The 14,628-nt window shown below is 43.4% G+C and overlaps 1 protein-coding gene across 4 annotated transcripts in view; it reads right to left on the bottom strand.

Annotated features, from left to right (window-relative positions):
- The window catches only part of robo3 (roundabout, axon guidance receptor, homolog 3 (Drosophila)), a 578,410-nt gene that overhangs the window by 144,377 nt on the left and 419,405 nt on the right, over positions 1–14,628 (bottom strand). For all 4 annotated transcript variants that reach the window (XM_072593115.1, XM_072593113.1, XM_072593112.1 and 1 more), the window contains exon 7: positions 3,336–3,460. In XM_072593115.1, coding sequence (XP_072449216.1) covers positions 3,336–3,460 — 125 coding nt within the window. The remainder of the gene's footprint in view (positions 1–3,335; positions 3,461–14,628) is intronic.

Consider the following 14,628-nt stretch of genomic DNA (forward strand, 5'->3'; position numbering starts at 1 on the left):
CATAGCAGAAGGCTATTCAGTCCATAATTCCTGTGTTGACCTTTTGTAAGAATTACCCAACTTGCCTCGCTTTCCTTTTGCTCTTTTCCCACAACCTCAATGTTTGCTCTCCTTCAAATATTGATCTAATTCCCTGCTGCTCTGTTACGATCATCATTTTGGGAGATAGGTTCTAGATGCTGACAATTTTGTTGCATAAAAGATACTTTCCTCCTCTCCACTCTGGCTCTTGTGCTAATTATCCAAAAAAAAAGCGCACTCCCATAATGCTTAAACTGGAATATGAGAGAGACAGAATTAAGCAGGCATAGATGCTGAATACAGCCTGATGACAAATCAGTACTATTATTAGTATCTGACCTTCTCCTTACCAACTAGTTAATATGGTCATGATCAGCAGCAACCAAATTACTTAAGCTGGTTGGTAACACAGATAGAAACTGGAGGCCAAGAAAATAAAACTGAAGGCTATCGCTTTTATGAATGCGCAATGAAATCTAATCTGATTTAGAATGGGCATCAGTGAATCCAGAAACAAGCTCAGCAGTCACAGTTTGGCTCCTGGCAACTACCAGGGTCAAAGCCGTCATCTATCTGTCCTTGTGACAGTCGTCTGTCTGTTTCTGGGTTACAAGGCGCCTCTAGCTGATTGAAGCACTCTGCTATCACTCATGCTGCATCAGGTCCAATATTCCAGTGTAAAACAATTTAAAATATGAAGTACAATCGGGCTGATCAACAGCTTGAACCTTGTTAAGGTGGAATTGCATGTTCGAGGATACTCCTGCAAGTTGATTTTACTGGGTCACTGCACAGAGCATTTGCATTACGTAGAGGCCAGGTTCAATTACAGTTGGATCTCAGTTAGAATGCAGGATGAGCACTGTAATTGCCAACAGAGAGAGAGAGAGAGAGAGAGAGAGAGAGAGAGAGAGATGGTGGAGAAATGAAGCAGGTTTTTCTGTTCCTTGTTTTTATTCGTTGAAGAAAACGTGTAGATGATAACAAAGCTCAGCATTAGGTCAATTCCGGCCCGTTTCAACTCCCAACCACTTTATAGTTCTACTCCAGATATGAGTACAGTACAGCAATGAAACAAAAACAAAGCATTGTAGATGCTGAAAATCAGAAACAAAAACAGAAATGGCTGGAAAAATTCAGCATCAGTGGAGAGAAAGCAGAATTGATGTTATGGTTGCAGTGAGCTATCTTCAGAATGGTTCTGGTATTGAGAGTGCTACACATTCTGAAGTCGCTTCTTTCAGGTGAAGTGGTAAATCAAAGTCCTATCTGCCTTCTCAGGTGGACATAAAAGATCCCACTATCTTAAAGATTAACAGGGGCATTCTCCCTGGTATTCTGGACAATATTTATCACTCATTTGACATCATGCAAACCGTTTCTCTCATTACTGTTTGCAGGATCTTGACTTGTGAACATTGCTTGCTGCATTCCTTAATCACAAGAATGACCTGAAGTACTTCACTGACTGTGAAATGCTTTGTGGCAATACTCACATAAATCCTTTCACCTCTTTTACCAATATACAATGTCAAAACTCATGTTGGAACAATAGTCAGTTTGTGGCAATTGGTATCAATAGAATAGAACCCAGCAAGATGTGAACATCACAAGGACAGGAGGAACAAATATGAGGCAGGCAATAAGAATAAATAACCACAAAAGAGGCCTTTCCTAACTGATGCCCAATTTCTCATGTCAACATTTTACTTTTATCACACTTTGATGATTTTCATCATTTCTTATTACTTAATGTACTCAAATGGCATTTTAGTGTTTTCCACATTATGTTTTGAGATGATGCAACCTCTAGTTATCTTCTAAAGTCTCTGCACATCTAAATGGCCCTGACCATGGAAGGGTGCCCTGGGACACAGGTGTCCCTGGATGGGTCAGCATTTATTGCCTATCCCTAGTTGCCCTTGAGAAGGTGGTGCTGAGCTCGCTTCTTGAATCATTGCAGTCCATGACTCTCTGGCATTTGCTCCTCAACTGCAGCTCCAATGACCCAATGGCAAAGAAGTGAATGCTACATGCAATTATTTTGATGATAGCTTTCCAATTAGATTGTTATTTAGAAATCAGGAGGTGTAGATTTGGAAACCAGTTAATGCTTCAAATAATCATTTAGAAGAGTGGTCTTACCAGATAAGGTGAATAGTCAAAGTTCCAAGGCCATTAAAAGAGGTTCAATTAATATGATGAGTCCAAGATACAAAATGAGGGGCGGCATGGTGGCTCAGTGGTTAGCACTACTGCCTCACAGCACCAGAGACCTGAGTTCGATTCCCACCTCGGGTGACTGTCTGTGTGGAGTTTGCACATTCTCACTGTGCCTGCGTGGGTTTCCTCTGGGTGCTCCGGTTTCCTCCCACAGTCCAAAGATGTGCAGGTCAGGTGAATTGGCCATGCTAAATTGCCCATAGTGTTAGGTGCATTAGTAAGAGTGAAATGGGTCTGGGTGGGTTGCTGTTCGGAGGGTCGGTGTGGACTTCTTGGGTCAAAGAGCCTGTTTCCACACTGTAAGGAACTCTAATCTCTTAGAATCTAAAAAGTTCTTTATTCAATCACTGGGAATGATCTTACTAACAGCATTAGAATACCTTGAACAGTTAGGTTGGCTTTATTTTGTCCAAATGTAACAGTTAACCTTGCAGGCTATTTCCCTGGTGTTTGGGGCATTGTGGTTACAGTAATGATTCTGCAGAATAGTTGCTCAGGTGCTTTCTCCATTCAAATTCTGAACAGCACCAGTGATGTGGAAGTCCAACAGCTCGTGAAAAGCGCTCACAAACCACAGAAACCAGTCCCTACATACTAAAACCAAGGAGCTCTTGAAAGAACCTTTATCATCCGCAAACAAATAAACTTGTGGGAAGAGTTGCCTTGTTTGTAAGCATGTCATCTATTATTTTATCTGCTAACCAAAGACGAGGACCTCGGTGTTCGGCTATGGAATACTCTTTCAGTTCTCATAGCCAACATCACCATCAATTACACCCAGCTCAGGTTTGGTGAGGATGAAAAGTTTTCCTTCGGCTAGGTTAACTCAAAATTGTTTCTCTCTCCACAGAAGCTACCTGACTTGCTGAGCATTCCCAGCATTTTCTGTTTATTTATGTTTTAAAATAGAAGGATATGATTGAACCATTAATCACCTCAGATGAAAGGTTTGAATTATAACTGATGTTCACTAGCATACTCCCCATTTTCACAGCACTTCGACCCTCCCATGTAGATGTTGCAGATTTTTTTTCCGCGAGAAAGAATAAATAAGTGAGTTTGCGCTGCTGTGTAACTGGAACAAATCCCACCTGGCTTCCCTCTTTTTGCCAAAAGACAGCGGGCGGAGGGTTCCCCTTCGTCTCACAGAGGAAGATTACGGAGCGGCCCTGGGCTACAATCTGATCTCGAGGTCTCACGACGATCTGTGGTGGCACTGCAGAGAGCATAAGACAGACATAGTATTACTTTAAAGAAAATCAAAAGGCAGAACTCGAGAACAAAGCCCATCTCAAACAACCAGCAAAGATTTCTGTCAGATCACTCCACAAGATCAAAGAGTTTCAGGATTTCCACGGATTAAAAATGCAGAGGTGAAGCTTAAATTACCATTGAATCATCTCTCGTCCTTCAAAGTCTTTCCGTTTTAAGAATGCTGTCAATACTGATTCACATTCATCCTGGCATTAATGTCCCCAAACACTTTCCGAAAGTTTATGTGATAAAGAGTTACTTTTAATCAAGGTTTAATCAGCAGCTGTCTTTGAGGCTAAATTTTATTCTGCTGATAATGCAACACAACTTTTTCATCACTGCTGGGGAAACGACATTGATCTATATGGGGCTCAGGGTTATCTCTGGATTGCTTCACCACGAATTGACTAATGTAACAGTTACACAACTTACACAGGCTCTCAGCTTGCATTGTATAGGCTAGCAATGTAGGGACCGATCTCCTTTACTGACAGACACCTAGTTTTGCAGTTGTGGGACTACTGTCATTCCTGTATTGATGTTATGGTGCATGAGTGGGAGAACCCTGTGAAAACTCCTGTCTGACCTCCATCCAGATAAGTTGATGTGTTATGGATTGGCCAGACCACTCAAAACATTCTTAAGCAGGCAGCCCTAGACCTAACTTTTCAATTTGTTTCGGTAAGTATACAGTGATATTTACCCGGAGTAAGATAACTAGATTGACAACTAGATTTTAGAACAGACAAATACATTTATTCACAAAATTACACAATGAAACACAAAGAACAGAATAAAGAACCCGTGCAGAACTCAACCTATTTAGCCAGGTTTAATTATGCTGTTCTGAATACACACAACAGTCCCAGTGAGCAAACCCCCTTTAAAACCCAGTCTAAATGGAACACATGCTAACAGGTTAAAGCTGAAGGGCAGAAAAGAGAGAGAGTTTCCACACAGCTCCCTGTTGAACTTTCCAGTTCAAGACTGAACTAAAACTGCTCAGCCCAGCTCAGCTAGAGAACTCACCACTCCCCTCTCTTTATACAGGTCACTTCTAAAGCAGGACCACTTTGGACTGAAGTCCCATCTGTTTACAAATCCTTTTCATCTCTGCAGCAAACCAGACTGATTGGAGTCCAGCCCGGTTTATTACCCCTCTGGAAAAAAAAATCAAGGACAGAGTCTCCTTGAGCCAAGGAACAGCTTTTAGAAAGAAAAGGGACCAGCTTTGTGACAGATGCCCCGTATGTTTGTGTATGTGTGTGTCTATGTTTGTGTATACACATGGAGGAGTACATGTTTCTTTTGATACATTATTATTGACATAATCCACAACGTAACCATGATTAATTTAGATTCCCAACAATCAGCATTTAATCAAACACACAAAGGGGCTGATTTTCATCTCTTATTCCTGGTTTAAATAGCCAGCTGACTGTATCTACAGGAAAGAATCTGGTAGTAAATGCAATTTCTTTGAAGAGCCACAGATCTAAAACAAATATTAAAAAGGAGACCTGCATTTTATGTTGTGCTTTTCCTGATCTCAGAATGTCTCAAAACGTTTTACCGTTAATGAAATAATGACCAGATAATCTTTGATTAGCAGCTTTGGCTGTGGGATAACTACTGTATTGGCCAGGATATTGCAGAGAACTCCCCTTCTAACCCTTGAATGGTGTTATGGGAGGTTGGAAGCCACCTGAAGGTATAGATATATGTGCAAATTGTTTGTGTGTTTAATATCTGCCTGGATTTGTTTGTATGGTTTGAGAATGCATTTGTATCTGTAAGGTGTTGGTGTGTTGTTAAGAGTGTGCATTTGGGCCTGTGAGAATCTCAGTTGAAGACATATTAGACAGCGTGTCAACATTCAACACTGGAGCTCTTCCAATGAAAAGTGGCCTCTTGGCAATGATTGAGATACTGCGATCTATTCCTCAGACAAGACTCAGTCAGTGCTAGATTTCAGCAGTGTGGCAGGATGGGTGGAGTCATGGAGAGAGCATTAAGCTCATAAAAATCGAAGGATACAAGTGAGCACTTATTCCTGGAGCTAATTTGAAAACATGAGAGATATAGACTGCTAGGCTTCTGACTAGCCCTTCTGTTTGGAGAGCAATACATTATTTGTACTTAATAAAACATCGGAAGCATTACAGATTGTGAAGGGAAAGGTTTTAATAAGGAAGATATAAGCAAGATCTCTTTATTAGCCTGTCACACTAAATATAACACGCACACAAAGCGGTTCAATATACCTTTGAGCAAGCAGACCTTCCAAGAGTAAAAGGTGCTGAAAGATATTGGCATCTGGCCTACGCTGAGCTTATAACTTTCGAGCTGGATATAAATGTCTGGTGAAAGGAAATGACAGGACCTGCAGCCCTGTAATCAGAAGTCGGCTCCTGAGAGATGTCCTTGAATGAAAAGGCTTCAATCCATCAGGTCAACACCACAGGCTTACGGAGAAAAAATCCTTTAAAGGTATCCCAGATTAAGGTGATCATACCCAACAAAGAACAATTACAAAATAAAGACAAGAGCCAGGCATTTTGATGCCAATGATTAGGGCAGATTTTCTCAAGTAGGCACTTAGAACCTGTGCTCTGTCATGCAGTTTCTGCAAATATTACCTTAAATGGTAAAATGCAAATGTACAGAGAAAGAGACTGATATGTAGCAGTCATTTGATACACAGCAAACAGAGTCACAGCCTCAGATCATTACCCAGAGGACCAATGCAGATATTGAACTTTAATTTCAACACAGGTGTTTAAATTAAAATCTACATTTGGGCGGCATGGTGGCGAGCACTGCTGCCTCACAACGCCAGGTTTAATTCCAGCCTCAGGCCACTGTGTGTGGAATTTGCGCATTCTTCCTGTGTCTTTGTGGGTTTCCTCCAGGCAATCCAGTTTCCTCTCACAGTCCAAAGATGTGCAGGTCAAGTGGATTGGCCATGCCAAAGTGGATTCTGGATTAGTGGTGCTGGAAGAGCACAGCAGTTCAGGCAGCATCCAAATAGCTTCGAAATCGAGGTTTCGGGCAAAAGCCCTTCATCAGGAATAAAGGCAGTGAGCCTGAAGCGTGGAGAGATAAGCTAGAGGAGGGTGGGGGTGGGGAGAAAGCAGCATAGAGTACAATGGGTGAGTGGGGGAGGGGATGAAGGTGATAGGTCAAGGAGGAGAGGGTGGAGTGGATAGGTGGAAAAGAAGATAGGCAGGTCGGACAAGTCCGGGCAAGTCAAGGGGACAGTTACTGAGCTGGAAGTTTAGAACTAGGGCGAGGTGGGGGAAGGGGAAATGAGGAAACTGTTGAAGTCCACATTGATGCCCTGGGGTTGAAGTGTTCCGAGGCGGAAGATGAGGCGTTCTTCCTCCAGGCGTCTGGTGGTGAGGGAGCGGCGGTGAAGGAGGCCCAGGACCTCCATGTCCTCGGCAGAGTGGGAGGGGGAGTTGAAATGTTGGGCCACGGGGCGGTTTGGTTGATTGGTGCAGGTGTCCCGGAGATGTTCCCTAAAGCACTCTGCTAGGAGGTGCCCAGTCTCCCCAATGTAGAGGAGACCGCATCGGGAGCAACGGATACAATAAATGATATTAGTGGATGTGCAAGTAAAACTTTGATGGATGTGGAAGGCTCCTTTAGGGCCTTGGATAGAGGTGAGGGAGGAGGCGTGGGCGCAGGTTTTACAGTTCCTGCGGTGGCAGGGGAAAGTGCCAGGATTGGAGGGTGAGTTGTTTGGGGGCGTGGACCTGACCAGGTAGTCACGGAGGGAACGGTCTTTGCGGAAGGCGGAAAGGGGTGGGGAGGGAAATATATCCCTGGTAGTGGGGTCTGTTTGGAGGTGGCGGAAATGTCGGCAGATGAGTTGGTTTATGTGAAGGTTGGTAGGGTGGAAGGTGAGCACCAGGGGCGTTCTGTCCTTGTTATGGTTGGAGGGGTGGGGTCTGAGGGCGGAGGTGCGGGATGTGGACGAGATGCATTGGAGGGCAACTTTAACCACTTGGGAAGGGAATTTGCAGTCTCTAAAGAAGGAGGCCATCTGGTGTGTTCTGTGGTGGAACTGGTCCTCCTGGGAACAGATCCAGCGGAGGCGGAGTAATTGGGAATACGGGATGGCATTTTTGCAAGAGGTAGGGTGGGAAGAGGTGTAATCCAGGTAGCTGTGGGAGTCGGTGGGTTTGTAAAAAACGTCAGTGTCAAGTCGGTCGTCATTAATGGAGATGGAGAGGTCCAGGAAGGGGAGGGAGGTGTCAGAGATGGTCCAGGTAAATTTAAGGTCAGGGTGGAATGTGTTGGTGAAGTTGATGAATTGCTCAACCTCCTCACGGGAGCACGAGGTGGCGCCAATGCAGTCATCAATGTAGCGGAGGAAGAGGTGGGGAGTGGTGCTGGTGTAATTACGGAAGATCAACTGCTCTATGTAGCCAACAAAGAGACAGGCATAGCTGGGGCCCATACGTGTGCCCATGGCTACCCCTTTGGTTTGGAGGAAGTGGGAGGATTCAAAGGAGAAAATTGTCCAGGGATCTGCAGGCCAGGTGCTTTAGCCGTGGGAAATGTAAGGTTACAGATATAGGGTATAGGTTGGGTCTTGGTGAGCTGCTCTTCGGAGGGTTGGCATGGACTCAATGTGCTGAATGGCCTGCTTCTGCACTGTATGATTCTATGATAAAAGGGGGCTGATTCAGCCAAAATCCCTTCCGCTATGAATTCAGTAGCTGTCTGGAGACTACTTTAGAATGTCACATCTAATGGAGTGTCGAGGAAGATTCAAAGCATTGGACTTAAAAGGGAGAAAATGCACTATAAACAGAGCTGTAATCTCCTGCAGGTTCTCTGGTGAAAATGATATTGGAAACTGATCAGAATAGCCTCAGTAAAAGGACATGTTTTGAATCTTTCCCTTTCAAAAACATAGAAGAATAAATTGGTTCAACCCTAGGTTTGTATGTGTTATTTGAAGGCAAGACATCGAGGACCTTGTGTTTATCAATAGGATGAGATACTTGTGTATCTAGTTTGGGTTTAAGTACTAGTCTGCTGCAAAGGAAATAGTGGAAAATCCACCCACTAGTTACCCCTGCAGTGAAGGTAGAGGATTCTCTCACTCAGTGCAAGAAGCCAGCTAGCCAGAAGCCATGGTTTAAAGTAAACAAATGGATTTGAACTAACCCGAAATGCCAAGACTCCTGAAATTGACTGGTCAACAATCAACATTCCACTACCTACTCTGCAAGAATGACCAATAGGTACAAATCCATATATCTTTTCACTTTTATCATTTTTGGATTCAACTCTCATTTCTAATCTATGTGCATGCATGTTGCGCTAATATTTCTTCTCGCGTTTTAATAGAAAAGCACTTCTGCTAACTCAAGAACACATGGTTAAATTGGTTTCTTTTACAAGTTAGGTTATCTCACATGGAAATTAAATAATTTGGATAATCTCACCGAGTTCTAACTGTAACAAAGTGGGGGCTTGTCCAGGGTCTGGTGGCAACAACAGCAACATTATAACAACCAGAGAATCTGTTTGTGTGAAGTGGTCGAGTGGGGAATACTGGCCAGGAGATTGGAGGATTGTCACTTTCTGAAAAAAGTGATAATGTTCCTGAAGCTTTACATCTTGCTCCCATCAGCACACTCCATGACACATTGGTGCAGGTTGACTAACGGGGATTGAGACATTGCCATGCAATCATGCAAAATGCATCCAGGAACTATATTTGTTTTATTTATTTATAGGTTGTGGGTGTCCTGAAGAGGACTACTATTTATTGCTCATCCTTAATTTCCCTTGAAAAGGTGATCCTGTGCTACCTAATTGAATCATTGCATTTTGTGTAGTGTAAGGACACCCACAGCATCGTTAGGAAGGAAATCATAATATTTTGATCCAATAATAGATCCAAATCAGGGCGGTGGCTTAAATACAGGAAGTAATATTCCCGTGTATCTCCTGCCCTTGTATATCTCAGTGGTAGGGGCCTGGGATTTGGAAGAGTGCTGTTGAAGGAGGCTGAGTGAGGCAGCAACGCACCTAATAGATGATACACACTGCTGCCAATGTGCATTAGTGAAAGAGGGACTGAATGTTGAAGATGGCTGATGGGATGCTAATCAAATGGGCTGTTGTGTTCCAGATGGTGTTGAGCTGCATGATTGTTAGTGAAGGAGAAAGTGAGGACTGCAGATGCTGGAGATCAGAGTCAAGAGTGTGGTACCGGAAAAGCACAGCAGGTCAGGCAGCATCGGAGGAGCAGGAGAATCGACATTTTGGGCATAAGCCCCTCATTAGGAATCAGATGATTCTGATTCTGATTCTGATTGTTAACAAGCTGAACACATCTGGCAAGTTTAGTTTATTCCATCACACTCCTGACTTGTGCCTTGCAGTAAATGTACAAGCATTGAGGTGGTAGGAGGTGAGTTACTCACTCTACAATTCCTAGCCCCTGACTTGTTCTTGTACCAATGTATTTATATAGTTTATTCAGTTCAGTTTCTGGTCAGTTATAACTTCCAGATTTATGGCAAGGGATTCCGTTTTGGGAATGCCATTGAATACCAATGATGAATAGGTGCAGGTGTTGGACTGGGCTGGACAAAGTTAACAATCACACAACACCAGGTTATAGTCAAACAGATTTATTTGGAAGTAGCAGCTTTTGGAGCGCTGCTCGGGTCTGACTCAAGATTGAGATATGGACAGATTCTAAACTCATGCCTGTATGCATTGTCTGAGGGGAGATGTCGTCATTTTTTATATAAAACCTTAAGTTATTTTGGGAATGTGACTTGAAAGAAGTTCTGGGATTTACATATTAATGAATCAAACCTGTAACTCATTTTAAAAGATGAAAGACTTAACAGCAATCTAGGTTGGTTCAGTATAATGTATCAGCTGCATGACACTATGATCTTATGCTAGAAATTCTGTGCTTTATGATCCTGCTAGCTACCTGCTGAAAGAACAGTGCTCCAAAAGCTAGTACTTCCAAATAAACCTATTGGACTATAACTTGGTGTTGTCCGATTTTTAACATTGAATATCAAGGGAGATAATTAGACTCTCTCTTCTTGAAGATGGTCACTGCCTCACACTTGCCATCTCAAACCTGGAGGATGTCCAAGTCTTGCTACATATGGACATGGCAGCTGCAGTGTCTGAGAAGTCATGAATGATGGGAAAATTATGAAATCATCAGCAAATATCCCAACATCTGATCTTACGATGGAGGGAGGCCTTTGTTGAAGATGTTTGGGCCTAGAATACCTCCCTAAGGAACTCCTGAAGGGGTGTCCTGGGACTGAGATGATTAATCTCCAGCAACAATAACAATGCTCCAACCAGTGGAGACCTTTCCCCCAATTCCAATTGACTGTAGGTTTGCTAGATGTCACACTCAGTCAAATGCAGCATTGACATCAGGGATAGTTGTGATGAATAATATCCAGGCTTGGGCTCAAAAGTAGAAAGTAATACCTGCACCACACAAATGACAGGCAATGACCATCTCCAACAAAAGCAAATCTAATCATTACCCAGTGATATTCAATGGCATTGCCATCAATGAGTTTACCACTGTTGGCATCCTATGCAACATTCTCTCTGCCTTGGAGGCTCTGCGCACACTGATCATTGCGCTGACACACTGGCTTCTGCTTCCAGGAGCTGCTACCATGCACAGTTCGTGGACGTCCATACAGCAGAAAGAAAAATGAGAAAGAATGTTGATCCTGGGAGTTAATATTTACCAGAAATGGAACAGGAATAGCTATATCAATACAAAGGCAGCAAGAACAGGTCAGAGGCTAGGAATTCTGCAGTGCGTAGCTCACCTCCTGACTCCCCAAAGCCTGTCAGGCACAAGTCAAGAGTGTGATGGAATATTCCTCACTTAGCTGGATGGGTGTAGTTCCAACGCTCAAGAACTTTGACACCATCCAGGTCAAAGCAGCCCATTTGATTGGCACCACAGGCAGAAACATTCACTCTCTGCACAATTGACTCATCTAAAGGTTGTGTGCCATCTACAAGCTGCAATGCAGCAATTCACCAAGGCTCCATAGACAGCACCTCCTAAACTCAAGATCACTATTGTCCAGGAGGGCAAGGACAGTAGATAAATTGAAAATCACTACCTGCAAGTTCCTGACTTAATATTGCTCTTCCTCCAGCATCGAGTCAAAGTTCCTCCCTAACAACATTGTACATTTCCCTAAACGAAATTCACCGCCTTCTCCTCAAGGGATGGGCAATAATTGCTGTCCCAGCCAGAAATAGTAACATGGAATCTTTTACATCACGAGAGAGTGTAGATGGACTTGACTCCAAACAAAAAGGCCCATGTCACTATTTCATTGGCATGTTCACCTAGGAATTGAGTTCAAACTTACAGTGTGGGATTAAACCACAGACTCTGCATCAAAGACAAGTGTTTCCCACTAAGGCACAGTTAACAGGGAGCTATGCAATAGCAAACTACAAAGGAATTATAAGGTTAGGAACACAGAATCCCAAAAAAAAGAGTTGACCATTGTCTTATTATCAATTTGTTAGGTAGGTTGAAATCTGTTGTAGACACAGTTATTACATCTTAAAGCTTTGTGCATTTTAAATGTCTGCCTGGAGGGTGTGACAGCTTTAAATGTGAATTGATTTACTAATAGATTAATTTGAAGGGACTACAATGCATACAATAGCTGATGGTAAGCTAGTTTTATTGGTTAATGGAGTTTCTGCAGAGGACTTCAAAAAAACAGATGCAAAGACAAACACGCAGACACCAGCACAGACAGCCAGCCACAAACACACAGAGCCAGAAAGGGATCTATAGAGACATATTCGCAAAGAGATAGAGAAGTACGCTTCCAAAGACAGAGACCGAGGTAGAGGGGAGAAAAACTTCCTTTGAGATGGATGCAGACTGACATCACACTCACACACACACACAGTGTTCGCGAGACATCCACTCAGAGACAGATAAGGACAGTGATAGGTAGTGACAAACGCAAGAAACGGAGGTCAGCACCATTTCTGCATCTTGATTTTGTAGCTCCCTCACTAAGAGCAGTCAATCACTGAGGGGCATTTTTAAGGGGGAAGGAAGGCTTCCTGTCCAATTCAGGATGGCAGGTAGGTTCCTGAATCAGGAGGGCAAACAATGAGAGCCTTTCAGCTCCACAGGCTGTAATTGAAGAAATTGAATGCTTCAACATGGAGGTCTCCGTTTACTTTTTAAATCTAGAATCGTAAAATCGATTCAGCAGGAGACCATCACTGTGAGGTGGGAGATCGCTCAGAGACCCATTCCCTCCTGTACCAAGTCAGGCAGCGAGAGCCTCCAGCTCTGATAATCCCCATGACCCACCACAGCAGTCCGGCCTTCTCCATCTAAACTGAACCCCCATTTTAGATTCAGAACGCTATCTCATTCTCTCTCTACAAATGCTACCCAGGCCTGCTTAGTCCCTCCACCATTTTCCGTGTTTTATTTTTCCATTTTTGTACCTTATCAATTTTAGTACCCAAGATTTGTTCCTAGGTACTTTGTACCTAAGATGGCGCATGTGGTGACATTTCTCACTGTACTCCTGTACTTGAGTACATGACAATAAAGTCTAATTCTAATTCTAGGTACATTTCTGTGGCATTAATGGGAACAGTGAGCAGAATTACATTCATACGCTTTGCAGTTCAGAAAGAATTTCCTGTGAATTTCTACCAGCTTTTTCCTCGGTTTACACCTGCTCCAGAGGTGAGGCCATGTCCTTCTTGCCTCTGCAATTAATTGTACTTGGGCAAAAAAAATCCACTGCCTGGCATAAAGAGAAATGCCATGCAACTACTGATCAGGGGCAGCACGGTGGCTCAGTGGTTAGCACTGCTGCCTCACAGCACCAGGGTCCCAGGTTCAATTCCAGCCTTGGGTGACTGTGTGGAATTTGCACATTCGTGCAGTGTCTGCGTGGGTTTCCTCCCACAGTCCATGCTAAATTGCCCATAGTGTTAGGTGCATTAATCAGAGGGAAATGGGTCTGGCTGGATTACTCTTCAGAGTGTCGGTGTGGTTTGGTTGGGCCAAAGGGCTTGTTTCCAAACTGTAGGAAATCTAAATTGCCCCACCCATAGTCACTTGAAGTGTGCAGCAAACCATAAGGTTGTCTGTGTGGGAGTGGAGAAGCAGCAACTGGGAGAGTGGATGTGTAGCTGGGTCAGGTGTTAGATGCTGATCAGCTGAGGCTTTAGGTTAATGAAGCTATGGATTTGAAGATTGTCCCTCGTCAAATCAGAATCCTTTGGGCATTCAAGAATGCTTCTCCCGCTACACAGAACGAATCCCACTCTGAATAATGGTATTGAATTGCTGTGTGTGTGGTTACAAAGTACAATTAACATCCCAGTGTTACTTTCTGCCCGATACCTAAATTAGTACCTGAGGACATTGTACAGGCAGGCTAATTATCTGAAGGACGGTGGTAGACAGATGGGAGTCCACTCTGATTATATCGGTCAACAAGAAACATGATTTGGGAACCCTCGAGATGATTGTGGCTTTATTTGCTGCGTGGTGTGCAGTGGCTCTGAATGACCAGGGGTAAGAGTCAGTCCTTAGCTAGTGCCAAGGGCAGCATTAGCCGCATCAGCTGCAGTCCAAAAACAAGAATATCAATACAGATGGAAGCCAGTCTCGCCTTGCTCTGTATCTGGTGGATAATAGGAAGGATACATTGGCATATTATTTCTAATTGCATTGCTTTTCGGAGAGGCTTGTTGCTTTGAAAGCTATTACGCTCCTGGATTGACTGCCCCTTTGCTGTTCTGAGGCCGGCCTGATTACATGGCCACATCCTGAGAGATTGAAATCTCCATGAATCCAGTTTTTAATCTGAAAGATCTTGTTGTGTTTAAGATGTACAACAGCAGTCAAACCACTCAACCTGCAACACTAGGGTCAGGTTTGATGCTTAGGGGATGGCAGCAGGATGTGAAGTCCTTTGAAGCTTATAACACACAGATGTACACTGCACAAATTGCAACTTTTCCTTCGTGCATCTGTAATGATTTTTTTTTCATTCTCCCAAAGCAACTTAATCCACCTGAATAAGGAGAGGA

This window comes from Chiloscyllium punctatum, chromosome 23 (genome assembly GCF_047496795.1).
Source record: "Chiloscyllium punctatum isolate Juve2018m chromosome 23, sChiPun1.3, whole genome shotgun sequence".
NCBI classification, from domain to species: domain Eukaryota; kingdom Metazoa; phylum Chordata; class Chondrichthyes; order Orectolobiformes; family Hemiscylliidae; genus Chiloscyllium; species Chiloscyllium punctatum.